Source organism: Theropithecus gelada, chromosome 3 (assembly GCF_003255815.1).
Source record: "Theropithecus gelada isolate Dixy chromosome 3, Tgel_1.0, whole genome shotgun sequence".
Classification (NCBI taxonomy): domain Eukaryota; kingdom Metazoa; phylum Chordata; class Mammalia; order Primates; family Cercopithecidae; genus Theropithecus; species Theropithecus gelada.
The window spans coordinates 10,224,622-10,248,805 of NC_037670.1; the positions used below are offsets into that span (position 1 = coordinate 10,224,622).

General features: G+C 56.5%; 3 protein-coding genes across 7 annotated transcripts in view; 1 reads left to right on the top strand and 2 right to left on the bottom strand.

Moving 5' to 3' along the window:
- Positions 1–5,369, top strand: part of LOC112620392 (NADPH--cytochrome P450 reductase) — a 72,395-nt gene extending 67,026 nt beyond the window's left edge. Inside the window, exons 7-16 of the mRNA XM_025378902.1 lie at positions 27–116; positions 720–818; positions 2,087–2,203; positions 2,304–2,422; positions 3,320–3,501; positions 3,602–3,751; positions 4,104–4,374; positions 4,446–4,591; positions 4,684–4,766; positions 4,857–5,369. Coding sequence (XP_025234687.1) covers positions 27–116; positions 720–818; positions 2,087–2,203; positions 2,304–2,422; positions 3,320–3,501; positions 3,602–3,751; positions 4,104–4,374; positions 4,446–4,591; positions 4,684–4,766; positions 4,857–5,001 — 1,402 coding nt within the window. The 3' untranslated portion in view covers positions 5,002–5,369. The remainder of the gene's footprint in view (positions 1–26; positions 117–719; positions 819–2,086; positions 2,204–2,303; positions 2,423–3,319; positions 3,502–3,601; positions 3,752–4,103; positions 4,375–4,445; positions 4,592–4,683; positions 4,767–4,856) is intronic.
- On the bottom strand, positions 5,351–12,735 carry TMEM120A (transmembrane protein 120A). Its single transcript, XM_025378908.1, has 12 exons — positions 12,544–12,735; positions 10,523–10,641; positions 10,228–10,344; positions 7,296–7,355; positions 6,913–7,008; positions 6,746–6,835; positions 6,577–6,642; positions 6,422–6,483; positions 6,219–6,311; positions 6,041–6,105; positions 5,867–5,935; positions 5,351–5,795 (listed from the first exon to the last, which is right to left on the bottom strand). The coding sequence occupies exons 1-12, from the start codon at positions 12,622–12,624 to the stop codon at positions 5,682–5,684; spliced, it is 1,032 nt and encodes a 343-aa protein (XP_025234693.1). The 5' UTR covers positions 12,625–12,735; the 3' UTR covers positions 5,351–5,681.
- The window catches only part of STYXL1 (serine/threonine/tyrosine interacting like 1), a 58,732-nt gene continuing 45,077 nt past the window's right edge, over positions 10,530–24,184 (bottom strand). For 4 of the 5 annotated variants that reach the window (XM_025378914.1, XM_025378909.1, XM_025378912.1 and 1 more), the window contains 3 exons: positions 23,308–23,405; positions 20,458–20,570; positions 14,387–14,644 (listed from right to left, as the gene is read on the bottom strand). In XM_025378914.1, the coding sequence (XP_025234699.1) occupies positions 14,513–14,644; positions 20,458–20,570; positions 23,308–23,405 (343 nt within the window). In that variant the 3' untranslated portion in view covers positions 14,387–14,512. Of the gene's footprint in view, positions 10,642–14,386; positions 14,645–20,457; positions 20,571–23,307; positions 23,406–24,184 lie in introns of those variants that run through there. The other variant, XM_025378913.1, reaches the window with a different exon arrangement.

Genomic DNA, 24,184 nt, shown 5'->3' on the forward strand with positions numbered 1-24,184 from the left:
GTTCCCCACTCCTCTCCTCGGCCCAGCTTGGAGGAGGACTTCATCACCTGGAGAGAGCAGTTCTGGCCGGCCGTGTGCGAGCACTTTGGGGTGGAAGCCACTGGCGAGGAGTCCAGGTGAGCGAGGGCCCGCAGGTGCCACCGGTGGGTGGGCTGGGCGGGTCCTGTGCCAAGGGCGGCCACCCTGGAATGGGGGCTGGCAGTGGGTCGCAGCGAGGTCGAGGAGGGACCTTGGTCCCAGCCAAGGACTCACTCTGCCACCTTGCTCTGCACTGCCCTGGGGCAGCGGGGCGCACCCCACCTGTCGACAAGGACACAGTGCGTCGGGCTCTGAGGCTAGGTTCAACTTTGGCAGAGGGGTTCATTTCCTTAAAATCTGTCTCCATAGACTTGGCCAAAAACAGCGTTCCTCTCTGTGCCCTCGATGGCCCCTGGGTGCTGCCCGGGCTTTCTTTACCTTCTCCCAGAATCTCTCGGAAGCCTGTCCAACCCTGCCCCGGCTTCTGGGCGCCTGACCCCCGGCAGCTCCATGCCACCTCCCTCCTTGCTCCCTCGCCTGCCCTCCTTGCGCATCTGCAGCAGGGGCTCCCCCGCCTCCTGTCGTATGTACCTGGGCCCTTGCCCCGAAGGCCATGCGCCATCTCCCCTGTAGTCCAGCCCCTCCCTCTCAGGACTGACCCCTGCTGCTTCCCAGCCTCACCCTCGGTCTTCCCCTTCCAGCATTCGCCAGTACGAGCTTGTGGTCCACACTGACATAGACGCGGCCAAGGTGTACGTGGGGGAGATGGGCCGGCTGAAGAGCTACGAGAACCAGAAGCCGTGAGTGGAGGGAATGTGGCTTGGGGCAGACGGCTCTATGGCCGCTGGTGCATCCCAGACTCAGTCTGCCGTGTATCCCCATATCCCCGCAGGGCCCTTCTCACCAGACCCCGTGCCACGAGTGGGTGTGAGTGTCCCTACACAGGGAGGGCATGAGGCCCAGAGCAGAGAGGGGAACTGCCCGAGAGCCAGGCAGCTGCTCCATGCCCTGACGCAGTGCCTGTCCAGGGCCCGGCTCCGGAAGACTGGCACTCGCCCAGTTTGTACTGAGCTCACTTAGCCACCTTACTCTACACTGCCCAGGGCCGCAGGGCGCGTCCCACTTCTCAACAAGGACACAGCGCACTGGGCTCTGTGGCTACGATCCTCTTTGGCAGCTGGGCTCATTTTCTTAGAATCTGTCTCCATAGATAGACTTGGGGAAAACCTAGCGTTCCTCTGTGCCCTTGATGACCCCTGGGTGCTGGCCAGATTCCTGCCTGAGCCACCCAGGGAAGTCCGTGCCACTGCATCCAACACCAGCTGCCCTGCTTTCTGTAGGCCTGCCCCAGCCTGGCTGGAGCAGGAAGCCCCGCATTTCAGTGGCTTTCCGGAGTGCAGATTTCTGTCTCGTCCACGGTGTAGTCCAGGACATATGGGGGTGGGGAAGCTATGCCCCTCATATGGAGACCCAGCCACCTTCCAGCCTGTGGCACCGTCAGCTTGGGTCTCACAGTTCTTTTAAGGGCCAGCCTCAGTTTCCACATTTGGAAATGGAGACACTGATGACCCAGCTCTGCCCACGTGGTGGGACTGTAGAGAGAACTGCATTGGGGCCAGGCGAGGTGGCTCACACATGTAATCCCAGCACTTTGGGAGGCCGAGGCGGGTTACTTGAGGTCTAGAGTTCGATACCAGCCTGGCCAACATGGTGAAACCCCGTCTCTAGTAAAAATATAAAAATTAGCCAGGCGTGGTGGCGCACGCCTGTAATTCCAGCTGCTCAGGAGGCTTAGGCAGGAGAATCACTTGAACCTGGGAGGTGGAGGTTGCAGTGAGCCGAGATTATGCCACTGCACTCCAGCCTGGGCGACAGAGCGAGACTCAGTCTCAAAAAGAAAGAGAACTGCATTGGATCGGGCTGGGAGAGCCCTTGATGTAACCGGTGAGATTTCTTCGTGGAGATCTCTTGAGATTCCCTGTGCTTTGTGCAACCAGAAGGGTCCTTGGGGACAGAGACTCAGATTCAAGCCCTGGCAGCTCACTGCGCTTCTCTCCTCCCCACCCAGCCCCTTTGATGCCAAGAATCCATTCCTGGCTGCAGTCACCACCAACCGGAAGCTGAACCAGGGGACCGAGCGCCACCTCATGCACCTGGAATTGGACATTTCGGACTCCAAAATCAGGTACCAGCTGCCGCCGTCACCCCCTGAACCCTCACTCTGGGCCTCCTGACCCGGGGCAGGGCCGGCCTTCCGCCCTCCCGAGCCTGGCATCTCCCTCCAGGTATGAATCTGGGGACCACGTGGCTGTGTACCCAGCCAACGACTCTGCCCTCGTCAATCAGCTGGGCAAAATCCTGGGTGCCGACCTGGATGTCGTCATGTCCCTGAACAACCTGGATGGTGAGTGCCACAGTCAGGGCGCCCTGCCAGGTCCAGGCAGCTGCAGGATTGGGCCTGTAGGAAGGCCCTGGGTTGAGCTTCTGCTTAGGCCTGAAGCCCGGGTACCTGGGCGGCCCTTGCACCGAGACTCCATGGTTACAGGATCCCAAGCAAATGGGAGGCAGAGTGGCCGTAGGTCAGGCCCTCTCTTGGGGTTCCCCCTACCCTGTCAATGTCATAGCCTTTAAGGGAGTGAGGTGCTGGGGCCTGGAGGCAGAGGCAGCCCCGGTTCCCCCATGGCCACTGTGTCCTGCTGGGAAGGAAGGCCCTGGGGCTGCTCCCACCTCCTCACCGAAGTCGGGAGTCAGCAGCCCTCCCAGGTCCCCAAGGGTGCTCCGTGGTGCCAAGGGGCAGTAGCCATTGCACGAGGCTGCCCGGGCCTGGTGGGGCTGCCCAGCCTGAGCTGTGAAGCTCCCACAACCCACTGGTCACCGACCTGGGCCCAGACCGTCTCCACCCACCCCTGCTAGCCGACCCTCAGCAGCCGCGCCAGGGCTGCCCTTACTATCGGGTTCCACAACCCGCCTGTGAGGGAGCAGCAGGAAAAGGGGCGGTGCCGTGTCACACCGTGTTGTGTGCCGTGAAAGCACAGCGGGTGCGTTAGTGTGCAGGGCGGGTGGGCCCCCCGCACCTCCCCTAGAAGAGTCCTGCCTCTCATGAGGACTTCCTCTCTGGCTGGAGGCCCCAGACTTGGCCCCAGGGCCAGGGAGGCATCAGACAGCACAGGCCTTGTTTCCAGCACCAGCTGGGGCGCCTGTTCCCGCAGAGTTGGCCCGAGGCGTCAACCCCTCCCGCAGCAGCCACCCATCCCCAGGAGGCGGCCGCGTACCCCAAATCCTGCCTGTGTCTTTCCCGCAGAGGAGTCCAACAAGAAGCACCCATTCCCGTGCCCCACATCCTACCGCACCGCCCTCACCTACTACCTGGACATCACCAACCCTCCGCGCACCAACGTGCTGTACGAGCTGGCGCAGTACGCCTCGGAGCCCTCGGAGCAGGAGCTGCTGCGCAAGATGGCTTCCTCCTCCGGCGAGGGCAAGGTGCGCCGCCTAGGCTCCGCGATCTCCGCCCTTAGTAACCCTGCCGTTCTCCGAGCTCCATGGGCTCCAATCAGCCCCGTCTCACCCCCGTGTCTCCTAGGAGCTGTACCTGAGCTGGGTGGTGGAGGCCCGGAGGCACATCCTGGCCATCCTGCAGGACTGCCCGTCCCTGCGGCCCCCCATTGACCACCTGTGTGAGCTGCTGCCGCGCCTGCAGGCCCGCTACTACTCCATCGCCTCATCCTCCAAGGTGAGGGCTGGCCCTGCCCTGCCAGCCACACGCTGGAGGCCCAGCCCTGCTGTCAGCACAGGAGCTCCGAGATCCAAGCCCTGAGCCCCAGTTCCACACTCAGCGCAGCTCCAAATGCCTCTCCAGGCTGTGGACTCAGTGGGGCTGGTTTGTGAGATTCCCAGTATCTGTCCAGCCCCGGTCCCCAGAGCCAGTCCGGGAAGCTGCTGGGGATGGGGCCTCTGAGGTTTGGGTGCCAGGTGGGCTGGAAGAGGCCCTGGGTGGGTGGGGATGGCCTGCAGAACGGGACTCGGGGCCAGGGCTGGGCAGGGGCCTCGGCTTGGCGGCGGAGCTCACACGGCCCTCCCCACAGGTCCATCCCAACTCTGTACACATCTGTGCGGTGGTTGTGGAGTACGAGACCAAGGCCGGCCGCATCAACAAGGGCGTGGCCACCAACTGGCTGCGGGCCAAGGAGCCTGCTGGGGAGAATGGCGGCCGCGCGCTGGTGCCCATGTTCGTGCGCAAGTCCCAGTTCCGCCTGCCCTTCAAGGCCACCACCCCTGTCATCATGGTGGGCCCCGGCACTGGGGTGGCCCCCTTCATAGGCTTCATCCAGGAGCGGGCCTGGCTGCGGCAGCAGGGTGAGTGGGGGCCCGCAGGGGAGGGGGTGACGACTGGGAACCCCACGCTCACCCCGGCCCCTGCCACGCAGGCAAGGAGGTGGGGGAGACGCTGCTGTACTACGGCTGCCGCCGCTCGGATGAGGACTACCTGTACCGGGAGGAGCTGGCGCAGTTCCACAGGGACGGCGCGCTCACCCAGCTCAACGTGGCCTTCTCCCGGGAGCAGTCCCACAAGGTGAGACGGGCGGGCACCCATGAAGGCGGAGACGGGGCTGGCAGGGCCTCAGCTGCTGTGCCTTCCCCTCACGGCACCACCCTTGGTCTCAGGTCTACGTCCAGCACCTGCTAAAGCGGGACCGAGAGCACCTGTGGAAGCTGATCGAAGGCGGCGCCCACATCTATGTCTGTGGGTGAGTGGGGTCACTGGAGTAGGGGTGGGGAGGACAAGGCCCTGCCTACCGCAGTTGGCCCAGCCCCCAGCACCCCCTCTTCCTGCCCAGGGATGCACGGAACATGGCCAGGGACGTGCAGAACACCTTCTACGACATCGTGGCTGAGCTCGGGGCCATGGAGCACGCCCAGGCCGTGGACTATGTCAAGAAGCTGATGACCAAGGGCCGCTACTCCCTGGACGTGTGGAGCTAGGGCCTCGCCTGCCCCACCCACCCCGCAGACTCCTGCCTGTAATCACTCTCCTGGCTCCCTCCTGCCGTCTCCTGGGTGGGTTTGGCTTGGCCTTGGCACAGGCACAGGTCCAGTGACAGAGACTCCTCCGGGGCCTGAGGTGCACCCTCCTGAGCTCCCCAGGCCGGGTGAGGGCCTCCGGCAGCACAGCCCAGGGCCTGCACGGGGACACCGGGCTCCATGCCTTGGGAGGCCTCTGGCCCTTGGTGGCCGCACAGAAGGGCTCTTTCTCTCAGCTGAGCTGGGCCCAGCCCCTCCATGTGATTTCCAATGAGTGTAAATAATTTTAAATAACCTCTGGCCCTTGGAATAAAGTTCTGTTTTCTGTATTTGCCTGGTATTGTGTGAGTAGATCTGGAGCCTCCACCTGGATGAACTTAACTCAGACCCAGGAACCCATGTGGCGGGGTCGCCAAGCCCTGCCCTCCCCACGGAGAACACACATGCTCAGGCTACCTCTGGGCCTCTCTTTATTGAGGGCACTGGGCCCAGGTCTTCCTTCAGGGCCCACAGAGCCCATAAAACCCAAGGGAGAACAGCAGAGACCCCCTGATACACACATACACTCGAGGGGTGCCTCCCATCCCCTCCAACACGTGGGACGCAGAATCCCCTCTGGGCTGGCAGCGGAAGGCCCAGCCTCAATCCTTCTTGCTTCCATGCCACTGACTGTGAAACTTCTGGTGCACAACCCTCAGGGTAGTGAAGAAATTGCCGAGGAAGAGGAGGAGGAAGGGGAAGCCGCACATAAGCACCTGCGGGAGGAAGAGGGTGAGGGCCGGGCCTGGGCCTGGCCCATCCGTCCTCTCCAGGGACCCCAGCTCACCTGCCACTCCTTGCACTGAGGGTCCCGGGCCAGGTTGAACAACGTCAGTGCATTAAAAAGCTGCCAGAACTGAGCAGGGAGGAGACATTTTACTCAGAAAACCCAGCCCCTGCTCGAGCCCGAAGCCGGTGCAGAGGACGGACATACAGGCAGGGACACAGAGGCACGACTTACGTGTCCAAAGAAAAGAAAAGGCAGCAGGAAGGTGAGGCCCCGCCACATCCAGGACTGGAAGCCCTCTGCGGGGAGGAAGGTCAGGGCACAGGACGGCCAGGGACAGGGGACGCCACCACTCAGACCCGGGACGGGAGGAAAGGAGAGTGTCCAGATGCCAGGGCCACGCCCAACTCACCCACAGTGAGGTCCATGGTGTGCCGCTCACCCAGTGCCCGCAGGCGGTAGAGGCAGCCACTCTGGTAGTAGTACTGGAGAAACTGCACAAAGCCTGGGCCGGGCGGAGGACAGAAGAGCGGGGCTGAGCCCAGGGGGGTTTCCTGCCCCCACCCCCCACCACGGGTGCCCCCAGGCCTCAGCAAGGACATCTGGGACACTCACTCTGGTACATGGAAAAGGACAGGAATTGGTTCCGGAATTTCTGGTACATGAGACCATCGGGCCTAAGAAAGTGGAGTTCAGTTGGGGACTCTTGGGGATGCCGTGTGTCCCCTCCCTGTCCTAGCTCCTGCCCCTGCTGGGGCCCAGCCACTCACCACGTCAGCATGACTCCCGACAGGAAGGTGGACACGTAGTGATGGAACACCCACCAGCCTTTGATTCTGGAGCAGAGAACGATCATCACCCCCAGGGCCTGTTCCTGCTTCCCAGGGGGTCCCAGCGCCCCATTCCATGCTCCCTTCCCTCAGGGCCCGCCCTGCCCACCGGGAGCCGTTGTTGATGAGGATGCTTTCCCGGATGGTCAGGGTGCAGTAGTACCAGACCAGCAGGAAGTTGAAGGTAGCGTCTGTCACCCTGCGGAGGGAAGGGACCAAGGGTTGGTACCACAGCGCCTGGGGATGGGCAGGGCCTCGGCCGGGCGGGACACCCACCTGGAGTTGAGCAGGAAACGGCAGGTGAAGGAGATGAGGATGAGGATGATGGTGAGGTAGAGCTTGAACTTCTCATACTCGTCCTTGTAGGCAAACCTGGGGGGCACAGGCTGGTGAGACGGGTGGGGTGCTGGTGGGGCCCATGCATGCCCCCACCCTGGGAGGGCAGCTGAGCCAAGGGAAGTCGGGTAGAGGGGAAGGCCGGGTGACACGGTGGAGGGGAAGGCCGGGTGAGGGGGTGGAGGGGAAGGCCGGGTGAGGGGGTGGAGGGGAAGCCTGGTGACGCGGTGGAGGGGAAGGCCGGGTGAGGGGGTGGAGGGGAAGGCCGGGTGAGGGGATGGAGGGGAAGGCCGGGTCGGCGGGTGGAGGCCCAGCCTGATTACTTAGCCTGCTTGCTCAGGAGCGTGACGTTGACGTTCCCCAGAACCAGGCTCAGGTACAATCTAGGGAAGGGGGTGGCAGGGTGAGGAGAAGCCTGAGTGACAGAGAAGCCACTGATACTCAGCCAAGCCTGCCAGGCCAGAGCCTGGGCCACCACCACCCCCCCTCACCCGCTGCTTTCCGCATGGCCTTGGCATCAGGTTCTGACCTTGGGGGCTGCAGACCCACTCCCTGCCATGCTCAGCCTTCCTCGCCGCCTGCTCTGGAATCCTGACCCCTGGGGAAACAGCGTCCCGTCTCCGCAGTCTTGCCTGAAACTCCCCCACCTCAGGGCCCCAAGAGAACCCAGCTCTCCCTCCTCGCTGAGGGCCGTCCCCATGTCCCCGATTGCTCCTCTGTGTGATGGCAACCACCTACCCCCCAGCTCCCTGCCACCTCCCCTCCAGAATCTTCAGTACTGGGCTCCACTTCAGTGACCCACACACCTGGCCACATCTGGGACGACCTCCCAAACCAGAACAGAAGCTTGGAGCTCTGACTGTGGGCTGACCCCCCAAGTGCCCGGCCTCCCGGGGCGTTTCTCCCCACCACAACCCCCCATCCCTCAGAGGCCTCCACGCTCTCCAGTTCCAGATCTCATCGGAGCCGGCCGAGTCCCCAGGCCACCCGCCAATTTCACCACTTTCTTGCCAATCCCCTTAATGTCCAGCCTCCACACCCACCAACTGAGATCATCTTGCCCTTCTCTGCCAGAGATACTCCAAGAGGTGACAGCAAAGTCGGTCACTTTCTCAGCACCTGCCCCAGACGCATGGGTTCTTGTTCACACTCATGCTGAACGGACAGAGGCTCAGCGTGGTTACGCCATTCGCCCTAGGCCACAAAGAGCTTCTGCGGCAGCCATGCTTCTCCCTCTACAGAGTGCTCCCGGCACAGTGCTCCCCACTCAGGCCAGCTCCAGCCTCCACTGCCAACCCACCAGGCTGCGGATGTGTCCCCACTCGGCTCCCCATCTGGTTCTTAGCACTGGCCTCTCCACATCCTCTCCCCCAAACCCTCCATCCTGTCTCCTCCCACCCCAGGCCCCACCTGCAACATCTCAGAGAAGATAGCCCGGCTTCTGCTCTGTGGGGGTCACTGTACTGGGAGCACTCCTCACCCTCATCTCTGCACCCTCCATCCTCCACTAGCCCTTCTCGCTCTCCCAGGGCTTCCCTCCATCACCTCTTCTGGCTCTTTCCCCTCTCGGCCCCTCTTTTCAGCAGGTGGATGTGCTTGCGTCTTCCCAGGGGCAAAGGAACCCTGCACCCAGGCAGCAGCTGCCCCTCGACCCGGTGCTAATTTCCAGTTCCTAGTTACTTATTCTCTCCCTCCACTCACAGCCACACTCTAAAAAGTCTCCCAGAGGGCCGGGCGCGGTGGCTCACGCCTGTAATCCCAGCACTTTGGGAGGCTACGGTGGGTGGATCATGAGGTCAGGAGATTGAGACCAGCCTGCTCAACATGGTGAAACCCCGTCTCTACTAAAAACACAAAAATGAGCCGGGTGTGGTGGTAGGCGCCTGTAATCCCAGCTACTCAGGAGCCTGAGGCAGGAGAATCCCTTGAACCAGGGAGGCAGAGGTTGAGCTGAGATCGTGCCACTGCACTCCAGCCTGGCGACAGACTCCATCTCAAAAAAAAAAAAAAAAAAAAAAGTCTCCTAAACTTGGCTGTCTCCCTTCCTTGGCTCTTCTGTCATCCCCAAGATCAACATCCACCCTGTTCCATCAAATGGTTCTCGCCAAGGTGACCCGACTTCCAGGATGCGTGTCCCCTTCCTTATCTCAGGACTGACCCCGAGGCTACTGACACTCCTTTCTCCCTGCCTTCTGGGCCAGGTATCTTCTCCCAGCTATCTTCCTGCCTGCAGCCTCTGTTGGGATTTTTCGCTTGGCGGAGGGTTTTGCACTGCCCTGTCCGTCCTCCTGGGTGACAGCAGCTGGCCTTTCCAAGCGCACGTTCCACCCCACCCTCTCCCCTGCCAACTGGGCTCAAGGCAAGCGCTGCAGCTCAGCAAAGCCTCTGGCCTCTTGGCTCCCTCTCAGCTCCTGCCCCGAGCTCTGGCCACTACAGTTCTGCTCATGGCCTTTGTGTCTACCTGCTGCTACCTCTCGCCCTCAGCCCGTGTGTCTGCCTCACTCTTTTTATTTATTTACTTATTTATTTTTTAAGACAGAATCTCACTCTGTCGCCCAGGCTGGAATGCAGTGGCGCAGTCTCGGCTCATTGCATCCTCTGCCTCCCAGGCTCAAGCGATTCTCCTGCCTCAGCCTCCTGAGTAGCTGGGATTACAGGTGTGCGCCACCACGCACAGCTAATTTTTGTTTTTAGTAGAGATGGGTTTTATCATGTTGCCCAGGCGGGTCTTGACCTCAAGCAATCTGCCTTGGCTTCCCAAAAAAGTGCTGGGATTACAGGCATGAGCTACCGTGCCCAGCCTATTTTCTCTTTTTAAATAAATAGAGAGATAGGGTCTCAGTATGTCACCCAGGCTGGTCTTGAACTCCTGAGTTCAAGTGATCCTTCCACCTCTCTCTCTCAGAGTGCCGAGATTACAGGTGAGAGCCACCATGCCTGGCCCACTCTTTATTCTCTAAGATTCAAGCCGCCCATCCCCTAATCCAGGAAGCCTTCTGTGACCTCCTGGACCGGGTCAGGCGTCCCTCACTGTGCCACCTCATTCCCCATGCTACGAAGCACCTATCACGTGAAATGTCACCCTCAGCCGGTTGTCTCCCCTGAAGTCAGCACTGGGCCTCACTGCTCAGCCTGCACTGGGCCCAGGGAACATTTGCTGACTATAATGAGCAAGAGAGGGCAGCACCCGGCTTCAGGCCTCCCCCCGCGGGAGTGGCTGTGAACTGAGCTGAGAGTGGGCAGTGGGGGCCTCACCCATTCTTCTTGGGCAAATAGGCCTCCATGTCAAAGAATAGGCCTTGGCGCTCTTTCATCTGGTTCTCCAGCTCCTGCGCGGCCCCCTCGGCCTCTGCTGGGAGGGAGGGTTTGCATCTGCGGGTGAGGCCAGAGAGAGTCAGGGTAGGAGGACTCCCAAATGTCCTCCCTGACTCCCACAGGGGCAGAAGGGCAAACACAGCCCAGAGAGGGGAGGAGCGGTGCCCAGGGTCTCACAGTGCCAGCCCTCCCACCCCACATTCAGCCCATGGCAGGTGGGGTAGCGGCTCCTAACTTCTTCAGGGTGAGGGCCAGCTCCTGGAGCCGCTTCTTCTGCCGCGTGATGGAGCTGGTGCAATTGTTCTGAAGTTTCGTCAGCTCCTCCAGCTTCAGGCGGTATAGCCGATGGGTCTCCTGGGGACCGGAGGGGAGAAGGCTCAGGCCAGTTGGGGAGCCACTGAGCCAGAGCCTGCAGGCAGGACGTGGGGCTCAGGCTCCCCCAGGGCTGCTGGGAGGGTTTGCTCAGCGGGAAAGGAGGGAGAACTGCGCCTGCCTGGGGATGAGGTGGCCGTCTCCCCAAGGCAGGCGAGGGCCTGGGTGTCCTCCTGTGAGCCCAGAGACCCCATGGCACCCCTCCCCGAGAAACAGACTAGATGTTTTGTGTTTTTTTTTTGGTTTGAGATAGTCTCGTTCTGTCGCCCAGGCTGGAGTGCAGTGGCGTGATCTCGGCTCACTGTAACCTCCGCCTCCTGGGTTCAAACCATTCTTCTGCCTCAGCCTCCCAAGTAAACTGGGATTACAGGCACCCACCATCATGCCTGGCTAATTTTTGTATTTTTGTAGAGACAGGGTTTCACCATGTTGGCCAGGCTGGTCTTGAACTCCTGACCTCACGTGATCTGCCTGCCTTGGCCTCCCAAAGTGCTGGGATTACAGGCATGAGCCACCGGGCCCAGCCAAGGTTTTCTTAGTCTCAGCCCATCTGCTAGTTGTCCCTACCCTACAAGGACAGGCTCTCTTTCTCCTACCTTGAGTCTGGAGCTTAGGCCCCAGGGCCCCCTTCTGGACCAAGCGGGCCGCCCAGAGCCACCCCTCTGTCCTCTCAGCTCCTCCTGCCTATCCAGCCTTCCAGTACAGGCGGAGCTGAGCTTTTCAGGCATTCCTGACATCTTCTTCCCAGGTTAAAGGTCATCAGATTTCAGCCCTAGAGCCTCCTGCTCTAAGGCCAGCCCCCCTCACCTTTGGCCCAAGGCTTCCCCGAGCACTTTGCCCTGTTAGGTGAGTCTCAAGAAGGCGTAGCCTAGAGGTGGGGCAAGGGGCAGTGTGAAGAGAGTCAAGCAGGGGCTGTGGCCAGGACAGCGGGGGCCAGGCGGGGAGGCTGGGTCTGCTCAGTCTCTGGGGAGAAGCACCAATGGCAGGGGGCTTGGCAGGGCCAGGGGCAGCTGGGTTTCAATGCCAACAGGAAGGGGTTGGAACCAGTCCAGGAGAGGCAAAGGCCTAACCAAGCCATCAGCTGGCGGGGGCTCCACTCTGTCTGGATCTTGTTTCTCATGCCCAGGAGGGGTCACCATGCCCCCTCGGACCCCAGCACGTGCCACTTCTGCCCACTCACAGCCACCGCCCTCTTCCCTGGCTGGATGAGGCCAGCAGCCTCCTCCTCCCTGGCCTCTGGACAGAACAGCCACGGTGGCCCCGAGGGAGCTCAGCCCAGACAGTTCCTCCCGTAGCTTTCCACTGGCCTCGGAGGGACTCCGATCTCTGCCAGGCCAGGGCGTCCCTACAGGGCCTGGCCCCGCCCACCCCTCCCCTAGCTCTCCTTGATGCAGCCACATGGGCCTGTCAAGTCCCCTCTTTCCTTCTAAAGGCCTCAGCGGTGCGCGCTGTCCCTCTGCCTGGGGCGCGCCCCCATCCAGGCCAAGGACTCCCCCTAAACGCTGCTCCCCCGACCCGGGCTGCCTCTCGAGCGCTGCCCGCTGCGCGTTTGCTGAGTGGCTGACCCAAGACTGGGCCCGCCCGTGTATGACTCAGACGGCCGCTCTCTCCTGGGAGAGGACGGGGTCGGGGTCTGGGCCCCTTTCCAAGGCCCTCATTGGAAGCCGAGGTCGCCAGGGCAGTGGGGTCCCACCGGGGTTCCCGGACACTGGAGGAGGCGGCGGTGGACACCAGGACCCGGGGCCTCGCCCCCCTAGGCAGTGACGACAGGGCCCCGACCCCTGACCCTTAGCTCCCTGCTGCCTGACCCAGGGCTGCCCGACCCTTGCCCCTGAGCCAGTGAAACGCGGCTCGAGGCCACCGGGCGTCCGCAGCGGCGCTAACCTGGATGTTCTGGAAGTCCTGCTGTAGATCCTCCCAGTCCCGCAGGCAGTCGCCCAGCGGGCCCGGGGGCGGGGGCTGCATGGCTGCAGAGCCAGGAGCCAGGAGCCAGGAGCGGAGGACAGCGCAGCAACCCCGGCCCGCCCGAGGCTCCTACGCCGCCGCCCCCGTCCGCTTCCGGGCTCGCGCCGCCACAGGCACCAATGGGGAAAGGCCACGCCCCCCATCCCAGCCAATCTGGGGCAGGGGCGGGGCAGGGGCGGGGCCATATGCAAGGGCGGTTGTTAGCCCCGGGACTCGCGGCCTGGACCTGGACTGGGATGGCTGCAGCCCCCGGGCCCGGACTGCACTGACTGTGCCAGCGGCGTGGTGCAGCCAGCAGGGCTCTGACCCGTCATGCTGAGAGCAAACCAAGGTCCAGGGAGGTGACACCTGCCTGCAACACTTTCGTCCTTGGGAAGCTGAGCCTCTTTGGGGAAGGGAGTTAGAGCTGCTTCTCTCGCTTGGATTTTTACAGGGGCCTCCTTTCTCCCTGCCTCACCTCCACTGTCCCTTCTCGCGGCCACCAGACTGCGCCTCCCAAAACACAAGGCTGATTCCCTATCATGTTCATGCTTAAAACTTTCCAGCGGCTGTGTCCTGCCTACCAGGAGGTCCATAATCAGAGCTCTGCAGCTATCCCTGGCTCTGTCCCAACTCAAACCCTGAGGAAAGCCAGGGCTGCGTGGAAAGTTGTTCCCCCTCTGGCAAAACCCCCTCCATCCCTCCGCAGAGCGCGCTAGGTGGTGGGACGGCATTCATCTCTCTGTTCCCAGCCCCACCCATGTGGTGGCAGGGAATGGTTGCCGAATGGACTTGGGGAGGGCCCTGCATGGATGGACATCCTAATCCCCTACCAGTCCCCTAGTCTGTGCCTTCTCCTGATGCCCAGTTTGTTCTGTGGGTGCTGCCAGCTTTGGAGAAGCACGTTCGGAAAACAACTTCCAACTGGGTGCCGAGGCCCACACCTGTAATCCCAGCACTTTGGAGAGGCTGAGGCTGGAGGATCACTTGAGCCCAGGAGTTCGAGACTAGCCTAGGCAACAGAGCAAAACCCTGTTTCTACAAAAATAAAAATAAATTAGCCAGGTGTGATGGTGCATGCCTGCATTCCCAGCTACTTACTCAGGAAGCTGAGGTGGGAGGATCGCTTGAGCCCAGGGAAGTTGAGGCTGCAGTGAGCCATGATTGCACCACTGCACTCCAGCCTGAGAGACAGCAAGACCGTGCCTCAAATAAATAAATAAATAAATAAAAATAAAAATAAATTTAAAAAAAGGAAAGGGGATAAAAATAAAAGGAAAACTGTTAAGACCTTAGGAATTTCTAGAAACGTGGATAGGGAGATGGGGGAGGTGTGGTGAGAATCTCTCCTTGGTGAACACAGCCAGGCAGAAATGAGTGGGGAGCAGGGAAAGAAAATCTGTTTCAAGGGGTGGATGGCAGGAAGCACTGGGGATGAGGCAAGGGTGTGATCCCATTCCAGGAGCCTGGGGGCTAGACAAGGCTGGGCTTGGTATCTCTGGGGCTAGGGGACTGCCTATTGGTGGCTATTGTGACATCCTCTGTGAACCAACACAGGCAATCTCTGGGCGCCCCCAGGCAGCCTCCAAAGGGTCTAAAGTCACCAGGGGGATGCAGGGCAGCTGCTCTAGCAGCCAGATGCTCTTCCAGAGGCAGCCTCAGGGGTGCAGTTGGCATGGCCCAGGACACCTCAGGGATGCGGGTTCTCAGTGAGCCTGAGCAGGGCGCACCTGTTAGGTGGCGTGAACAGGCGCTTGGGAAGAATCAGTACAGGAGGCTGACATGAGACTTTCAGGCAGTAAAGGCCTTCTCCTTCCAGACAAGCCTGGGTATACACACTGTGACCCTCCACCCACAAAATGCCCCCCAGCGAGGCTCTTCAGTACCCTTCGCTGGGCCGCAGAGAAGATCAGTAGAGCGGATCCATGATGTTTGTGACGGAATCTCCAAGGATAGTCTTCTCCCATTCCAGCAGCTGACTCACCAATCCCCGATTTGGACACATGTTGTTTTTGCATTTCTTGACATAGGCCCAGGACCTCTATGAATACAAAGAGAGAAAGTGAACTTCAGGATTGGTCCTGGGCCCTTTCCACTAGGATCAGAGGCAGCTTTCAGAGACAAGAGGCACTTGCACAGTGCCAGCAACACGGCTTAAGGGCTGGACGCAGAAACAGGGCAGCCTGGCATGAATGCATCAGTGCTGGGAGTCACGGGAGCTGGCTCTGCCTCGGGCAAGCCCCTCTGCTTCTAAATCTGGTGACAGAAATAATTCCTAATTCAAACAGCTCCTGGGAAGATTGAGACAACATACATGAAACCACCTGTGGATGGCAAACACTATGCCAAGCCTAGCACAGTCTCAACAAAAGTTTGCATTGTGACTGGACTAATTAATGGAAAGAGGCAGAGAACTGTGGGCAAATTCTCTGAAGAAGGAAAATTCAAGCTGCCCTCCTCAGGCATCCACCTTAAAGTACAGGAAGGGTTGCTGCATGAAGGAGGGTGAGCACCTGGTCTCCCTCTGGATTGAGGACAAAAGAAAAAAGGAAAGGGAAAGGCAACAGTGGTGCCTGAAATTAGGAACAGAAGGAAATGGCCGGGTACAGTGGCTCACGCCTGTAATCCCAGCACTTTGGGGGGCCAAGATGGGTGGATCACCTGAGGTCAGGAGTTCAAAACCAGCCTGGCCAATGTGGCAAAACCCTGTCTCTACTAAAAAAATACAAAAATTAGCCAGGTATGGTGGCACATGCCTGTAATCCCAGCTACTTGGGTGGCTGAGGCAGGAAAATCGCTTGAACCTGGGAGGCAGAGGTTGCAGTGAGCCGAGATTGCGCCACTGCACTCCAGCCTGGGTGACAGAGCAAGACTCAAGACTCTGTCTCAAAAAAAAGGGAAGGAAGTGATGTCAACCCAAAAAAGGCCATATATGAGAAGCCCACAGCTAATATCATACTCAATGGTGAAAGATAAAGCTTTTCCTCTAAGATCAGGAATGAGGCAAGGGTGCCTGCTTTCATCACTTCTGTTCAACATAGTACTAGAAGTCCTAGCCAGAACAATGAGGCAAGAAAAAGAAATAAAAGGCATCTACATTGGATAGGAAGAAGTAAACTTTCCTCTGGTTTGAAGATGACATTATTTCATATGTAGAAAACCCTAAAGATTACACACACACACAGAGCTAATAAATTCAACAAGGTTGGCCGGGTGTGGTGGCTCAAGCCTGTAATCCCAGCACTTTGGGAGGCCGAGGTGGGCGGATCACAAGGTCAGGAGATCGAGACCATCCTGGCTAACACGGTGAAACCCCATCTCTACTAAAAATACAAAAAATTAGCCGGGTGTGGTGGCTGGCACCTGTAGTCCCAGCTACTTGGGAGACTGAGGCAGGAGAATGGCGTGAACCCGGAAGGCAGAGTTTGCAGTGAGCTGAGATTGTGCCACTGCACTCCAGCCTGGGTGACAGAGCAAGACTGCGTCTCAAAAAAAAAAAAGAAAAAAAAAGCAAGGTTGAAGGATACAAAACATGCAAAAATTAGTTGCATGTCTATATACTAACAATAAACAATTCAAAAAGGAAATTAAAAAAACAATTCCATTTACAGTAGCATCAAAAAGAATAAAATATTTAACCAAGGAGGCAAAAGGCTTGTACACTGAAAACTGCAAGAAATTAAAGACACAAACAAATGAAAAGACATCCTGTGTTCATGGGTTGGAATGCTTAGTATCATTAAGATGCCAATACTACTCAAAGCAATCCACAAATTTAAGGCAATCCCTACCAAAATCCCAACAGCATTTTTTGTAGAAATAGAAAAATCCATCCTAAAATTCATATGGAATCTCAAGGGACTCCATAAAAAAAAATCTTTAAAAAGAACAAAGTTGTATGTCTCACACTTCCTGATTTCAAACCTTCTAAAACAAAGCTATAATAATCAAAACAGTATGGTATGGACATGAACACAAAGAGACCAATGGAATACAACAGCCAGCCTAGCATAGAAATAAACCCTTACAAATATGGTCAAGCAATTTTTTTTTTTTTTTTTTTTTTTTTTGAGACTGAGTATCACTCTGTTGCCCAGGCTGGAGTTCAGTTGTGCAATCTCAGTTTACTGCAACCTCCGCCTCCTGGGTTCAAGTGATTCTTGTGCCTCAGCCTCCCAAGTAGCTAGGATTACAGGCATGCGCCACCAGGCCTGGCTCATTTTTGTATTTTTAGTAGAGACGAGGTTTTGCCATGTCAGCTAGGCTGGTCTCAAACTCCTGACCTCAAGTGATCCGCCCACCTCTGCCTCCCAAACTGCTGGGATTACAGGTGTGAGCCACTGCACCCGGTCTGTCAAGCAATTTTTGATAGTATGCCAAGACCATTCAATGGGGGAAAAGGACAGTCATTTCAACAAATGGTGCTAGGAAAACTAGATATCCCCATGCAAAAGAATGAAATTGAAAACAGGAAATCAATAGAGAAAATCAACAAAACCAAAAGCCACTTCTTTGAAAAGATCAGTAAAATCGATACTTCCTCTAGCCAGGCTAACTCAGAGAAGACACAATTACTAATATCAGAAGTGAAAGAGGAAACATTGCTAAAGATCCCACAGATATTAAAAGGAGAATAAAAGAATATTCATACCCACAAATGTGATTGATCAATTCCTTGAAAGACACAATCTGCCAAAACTCACACAAGAAGAAACAGACAATCTGAATAGGCCTACATATATTAAAGAAATTGAGGCCGGGCGCGGTGGCTCAAGCCTGTAATCCCAGCACTTTGGGAGGCCGAGACGGGCGGATCACGAGGTCAGGAGATCGAGACCATCCTGGCTAACACGGTGAAACCCCGTCTCTACTAAAAAAATACAAAAAACTAGCCGGGCGAGGTGGCGGGCGCCTGTGGTCCCAGCTACTCGGGAGGCTGAGGCAGGAGAATGGCGTAAACCCGGGAGGCGGAGCTTGCAGTGAGCCGAGATCTGGCCACTGCACTCCAGCCTGGGCGGCAGAGCGAGACTCCGTCTCAAAAAAAAAAAAAAAAAAAAGAAATTGAGTAGTGGTGGGCGCCTGTAGTCCCAGCAGCTCAGCAGGCTGAGGTAGGAGAATGGCATGAACCCAGGAGGCGGAGCTTGCAGTGAGCCGAGATCGTGCCACTGCACTCCAGCCTGGGTGACAGAGTAAGACTCCGTCTCAAAAAAAATAAATAAATAAAATAATAATAATAAATTGAATCAATAATTAGTAATCTTCCAAAACAGAAAGCACCTAGCATAGATGGGTTTATTGGTGAATTCCACATATAATGGAATATTTATTATTCAGCCTTAAAAGGAAGGAACTTACATAAGGTACCTAGAGTACTCAAATTCACAGAGACAGAAAGTAGAATGGTGGTTCCCATGTGGTGATGAAGGGGGGAAAGTAAAGAGTTGCTGTTTCAGGTTTGCAAGATGGAAAAGTTTGGGAGATTAGTTGCACAATAATGTGAGTGTACTTAATGCTCCTAAGCTATACATTTTAAAATGGTTAAGATGGTAAATTTTTTGTTATATATATATATGTGTGTGTGTGTGTGTATGTTTTTTTTGGTTTTTTTGAGACAGAGTTTTGCTCTTGTCACCCAGGCTGGAGTGCAATGATATAATCCCGGCTCACTGCAGCCTCTGCCTCTCAGCTTCTAGCGATTCTCCTGCCTCAGCCTCCAGAGTAGCTGGGATTACAGGCATGCGCCACCGCGCCCAGCTAATTTTTATATTTTCAGTAGAGACGGGGTTTCACTATGTTGGCCAGGCTGGTCTCGAACTGCTGACCTCAGGTGATCTGCCTGCCTCGGCCTCCCACAGTGCTGGGATTACAGGCGTGAGCCACCGCGCCCGGCCTGTTATGTATATTTTAACCACAAAGTTTTTAAAAGTGGTGTGAGGGGCAGAGCTTGCAGTTATAAGGTTTACTATGTCCTCACTGGGTCAGAATAAGCCCTGAAGGAAGAATCATAAACCACACATCCCCCTTCCAGCCCAGAAGGCATCTGCTGGGACTCTCACAGCAAATGCAGCAGGCAGGAGAGACACGTGCTGTCGACCTCATTCTACCGACTGAAGGGATAGAAGGGTGAAGGGGTGTACTCAGGTCACATGTGGTAAGGGGCAAAGCCCAGGCTGCAAGGCCAGCATTCTCCCTGCCGCCTCAGGGCCCTGTTAAAAACCCAGACTCTCCAGCCGTGCTTTGGATTCCAGCTTTGCCATTTACAGCTCTGGGGCTTAAGGCAAAGTACCCGGCCTCTCCAGACCTCCCACAAAATGGGGATAAAAGCAATAGCTATGCCACAGGGTCATTGTGAAGGTGTTTTAATGACATATAAATACTTACCAGGCAGGTAGGAGTCAGTGTTTGTTAGTTATTATAGTGTCTCTGGAGTTTTGTTATTATTTGAAGGTCTTTAAAAGACAAAGGTACTCCTAGAAGTTTAAAGGCACTGAAATTGATTTTTTTTCTCTCTTTTTTGTTTGTTTGAGACAGCGTCTGGCTTTGTTGCCCAGGCTGGAGTGCAGTGGTATGATCACAGCCCACTGCAGCCTTCACCTCCCAGGATCGAGCCATTCTCCTATCTCAGCCTCCCAAGTAGCTGGAACTACAGGTGTGCAACACCACACCCAGCTAATTTTTGTATTTTTTGTAGAGACAGGATTTTGCCATGTTGCCCAGGCTGATCTCAAACTCCTGAGCTCAAGCGACCCACCCACCTCCGCCTCCCTAAGTGCTGAGATTATAGGTGTGAGTCACCGTGCCCAGTCTGCTTCCACTTCTTTTGGGCACACACCCAGGAACAGAATTCCTGGATATCCAAGACTCTTTCTAGGCCAGGCGCAGAGGCTCACGCCTGTAATCCCAGGAGGCAGTGGCAGGTGGATCACCTGAGGTCAGGAGTTCGAGACCAGCCCGGCCAACATGGCGAAACCCCGTCTCTACCAAAAATACAAAAATTAGCTGGGCGTGGTGACACACACCTGTAATCCCAGCTACTCAGGAGGCTGAGGCAGGAGAATGGCTTGAACCCAGGAGGCAGAGGTTGCAGTGGAGGTTCAAGAATCACTTGAACCCAGGAGGTGGAGATTGCACCACTGCACTCCAGCCTGGACAACAGAACTAGACTCCATCTCAAAAAAAAAAAAAAAAAAAGAGCCTTTCTAGCCTGCAACTTCACCCGCAAAGTGCATACACGGGTGACAACCAAACCCACTGGCTAATGGGTTTTATTCTTTGTCCCTCTCCTTCCCCCAAACACATCCCTGGGTAAATGTCAGGGCTTTGCAGGTCCTATCAAGCCCTCTGAGATCACGAACAGGCTGTGACAGGCGGGGCAGACACCCGAAAAAGGCGCTGTCTCAGAGTCAGGAGCCCCGAGATCTGCCTGGGTTTGCCACGATGGGTCCCTGCTTCCCTCTCCTCTCTGGACCCTGCGCCCAAGGCATAGGGAGATAGGCGGGGGTGGGTGGGCGCCTGTGCTGCAGCTCTGGGACTCCAAGCAGTTCTCCCTTGGGCAACACCAAACAAACACCGGTGGACAGACTGACAGCAGTGGGGGCCATGCCGAGGGGGCTGCAGGACAGCCTGACCTGGCCTGAGTCCCTGGGCCAGTCCTGTGTATCCAGCCTCAGGCCTCAAGCCTGCAACGCTGGGGCCTTGCCCTTGGGTGACATGGGCTGGGGGGCACCCTAGACTTGGAGTTATCTGGGATTCTTCCTCCCAAAGCAGTGCCAGGGCCCCACTCCTCCCAGGTCGCACTCTGACCCCACCTCCCAGGGTGTGGCATGTTGTGAGCCCGGCTTGGGGAACGCATACCTGCAAGGTCTGCTCGTTACAATGCATGAGGTAGGCTATGATGGCGGCACAGCTGCGGCTGATACCTTGGGTGGAAAAGATCAGAATGACAGAGCCAAGGTGAAGGTGAACATCTGCAAAAAGAAGTGGGGGGTTGGGTCATGCCTGGCCCTCCTCCCTGTGGGCCTGGGTTGCTGTCAGACACTGGCCTCCATGGGCCCATGGTCCAAGCATGAGTTCAAGACCAGCCCACATGACCTCGGCAAGTCCCATGATTTCTCTGGGAGCCCATTTCATTGTCTAACAAGTGGGCATCCCTCAGTCCTGGCTGGAAGTTCCAGAAAATCATGCCTGGGCAACCAGCATCACCCGGCAAAGACCTTCTGAACTGCAGGCTTCTAGCACAGGAAGCTCTGCTACCAATGGGGCGGATGGGACCACCATCATTCCAAGAACAGTCAGGAACTGACAGAGCCAGGGTAGCCTGAGTGCCAATCCTGACTGCCACTCACTGGCCATGGGGCTTGGGGGCAAGTTACTTCCTTTCCTTTCCTTCCCCTCTCTGCTCTCTTCTCCTTTCGCCTCTCCTCTCCACTCCTCTCCTCTCCTCTCCTTGTTGAGACAGAGTTTCACTCTTGTTGCCCAGGCTGCAGTGCAATGGCACACTCTCAGTTCACTGCAACCTCCACCTCCTGGGTTCAAGCGATTCTCCTGGCTTAGCCTTCCCAAGTAGCTGGGATTACAAGTGCCTGCTACCACGTCCAGCTAATTTTTTGTATTTTTAATAGAGATAAGGTTTCACCATGTTGTCCAGGCTGGTCTCCAACTCCGGACCTCAGATGATCTGCCTGCCTTGGCCTCTGAAAGTGCTGGGATTATAGGCATGAGCCACTGCGCCCAACTTTTTTTTTTTTTTAATATAGACATGCAGTCTCACTATGTTGTTCAGGCTGGTCTTGAACTCCTGACCTCGGGTGATCTGCCCACCTCATCCTCTCAAAGTACTGGAATTACAGGTAAGAACCACTGTGCCCAGCCTATTTTTATTTTATTTTAGAGACTGGGTCTTGCTCTGTTGCCTAGGCTGGAATGCAGTGATGTAATCACAGCTCACTGCCACCTTGAACTCCTGGGCTCAAGTAATCCTCCTGCCTTAGCCTTCAGGGTAGCTGGGACCACAGGCATGCGCCACCATGTCTAGCTAACTTTTTTGTACAGATGGGGTCTCACAATGTTGCCCGGGCTGGAGGGTAAGTTACTTGAAGCCACAGTGTCCTCATCTGGAAAATGGGATCACAGTATACTACCTCCTCCATGCGGTTTGGTTCTGTTCTGTACTGAGCCCAGTGCCTGGCACAGAAATATCAGCTCTAATCACAGCACCCCTGAAGCTGTGAGTCCTGCCCAGGGAGAGGAAACCTAAGATGGCACCCGAGGCTGGTCTGGCAACCCTCAGGAACTGAAGATTAGCATGCCAAGTGCAAAATCACAGATTTCCAGGGCTAAAGGAAGACACAGAGATGACGATGGCCACCTTCCTCACCATCTGAATAAAGGAACTGAGCGTGTAGTTTAATCCACTGACTGGCTCAGTGCTACCCAGGGAGGCAGGCTGGATGGGGGCCCTCTTTGGGCCACAAGGCTCTGACACCTCGAGGTGGGACACATGGGAAGTCTCGGCCTCAGGCCCTAGTCGAGTGACATTTGACATGTGCTAGGCAAATAAAGGATGGTTGGGGCTGGGTGCGGTGGCTCACGCCTGTAATCCCACTACTTTAGGAGGCTGAGGCGGGTGGATTGCTTGAGCTCAGGAGTTCAAGACCAGTTTGGGCAACGTGGCAAAATCCCATCTCTACTAAAACTACAAAAATTAGTTGGGTGCGGTGGTGAGTGCCTGTAGTCCCAGCTACTCAGGAGGCTGAGGTAGGAGGATTGCTCGAGCCCAGGAGGTGGAGATTGCAGTGAGCCAAGATTGTACCACTACACTCCAGCCTGGGTGAACAAGCCAGACTCTGTCTCAAAAAAATAAAATTTAAAATAAGGGATGGTTGGGCCAAAACGCCATGCTCCAGCCCCTGGTACAGTGGCTCAGGCCAGGAGCTGTTGGTGCCAGACAGGCAGGCACGGGGTGGGGACTCCAACCTGACTCAGCCCTGCTCTCTCTACACATCTTACTCTCCTCAGGCAATCTGGAGCCACAGGAAAGAGTTAAAAATCCATTCGTGATGAATTAAGTAACTGGTGGGCACCACTTGGGTGTGGTGGCTCATGCCTATAATCCCAGCACCTTGAGAGGCTGAAGTAGGAGGATCGCTTGAGGCCAGGAGTTCAAGACCTGCCTGGGCAACATAGCAAGGCCCCAACTCCACCAACCAACCAACAAACCAAAACAAAGAAAATCTTGGAAGTGAGAACTGAAAGAGCTTTGTAGTCTTCCTTCCGTTCCACCCACATCCCACAGACCAAGGATGAAGGCGGGGATGGAGAGAGACTTACCTCCTGGTCCCCAGAGCACAGCCTAGAGCCTCCATGAGCATGTGTGCTTGTGGGTAGCCATCACCCTCATTTTACAACAAGCCCAGAAGGGCACAGCCATCTAGCCAGGGCCAGAGCCCAGGACGCTCAGCTCACAATCTTGGGCCCCACCGCCCTCAAGGTAAACACCACTGTTGCTCATTTCACTGAGGGCTCCCGAGAAGTTGGACGTGTCCTGGAGCTTATCTCACCCAGGTGGGGCATATGCTGAGCTGGGCCCTTTCTCTCCAGAGCATGGGGAGTCGTGATCCAGAATAAGCCTGTGAAGGAGGCTCCACTGCCCCTCTGCTTCCCAGACACAGGCCAGTTGCTACCCGGCCAAGGAACGCTCCTTACCAATGAAGTGACACATGTGGCGTAAGAAGGGGAGAATCTGGGCTTCTGGGGAATCTTCTATCTGGATGTGCAGAAGCCTGTCAGGATCGCCTGCAAAACTACATGGAAAGACCGCACAGGTCATCGGGTGGAATGCAGAATGCAAGCCGCCCCACTGCGGGGTTTTCATCGCAGCAGGAGGGCCACAGGGAGGACGCTGAGCTTGTGTAAGGCGGAATGTGCACAGGTAGCTCAACCTCTCCTGGAAAACAACATCCAGGCTGGGTGTGGTGGCTCATGGCTCTAAGCCCAGTAATTTGGGAGACAGAGATGGGAGGATCACATAGCCAGACCCTCGTCTTTTTTTTTTTTTTCTTTTTTTTTTTGAGACAGAGTCTCACTCTGTTGCCCAGGCTGTAGTACAGTGGCGTGATCTCAGCTCACTGCAACTTCTACCTCCCAGGTTCAACCGATTCTCCTGCCTCAGCCTCCCAAGTAGCTGGGATTGCAGGCATGTGCCACCACGCCCGGCTAATGTTTATATTTTTAGTAGAGACGGGGTTTCACCATTTTGGCCAGGCTGGTCATTGAACTCCCAGCCTCAGCTGATGTACCCGCCTTGGCCTCCCAAAGTGCTAGGATTACAGGTGTGAGCCACCACACCCAGCCAAAAAAAAATTTTTTTAAGTACCTATCTTGGCCAGGCATGGTGGCTCACGCCTGTAATCCCAGGACTTTGGGAGGGCAAGGCAAGAGGATTACTTGAGGCCAGGAGTTCCTGACAAGCCTGGGCAACATAGTGAGACCTTATCTCTACAAAAATTAAAAATTTAAAAAAAAATTGTTAATACACCTAACTCACAGGGGTGCTGTGTAGACTGAGGGAAGTAATCTGTTC

What these genes read in the sequence shown, in the direction of transcription:
- TMEM120A (XM_025378908.1), bottom strand. Translation starts at nt 12,624, where the DNA reads ATGCAGCCCCCGCCCCCGGGCCCGCTGGGCGACTGCCTGCGGGACTGG. An exon ending in AGGACTTCCAGAACATCCAG is followed by an intron (nt 10,642 to 12,543) that starts GTTAGCGCCGCT and finishes TCCGGTCCCCAG; the next exon opens with GAGACCCATCGGCTATACCG. An exon ending in CTCCTGAGCAAGCAGGCTAA is followed by an intron (nt 7,009 to 7,295) that starts GTAATCAGGCTG and finishes TGTGCCCCCCAG; the next exon opens with GTTTGCCTACAAGGACGAGT.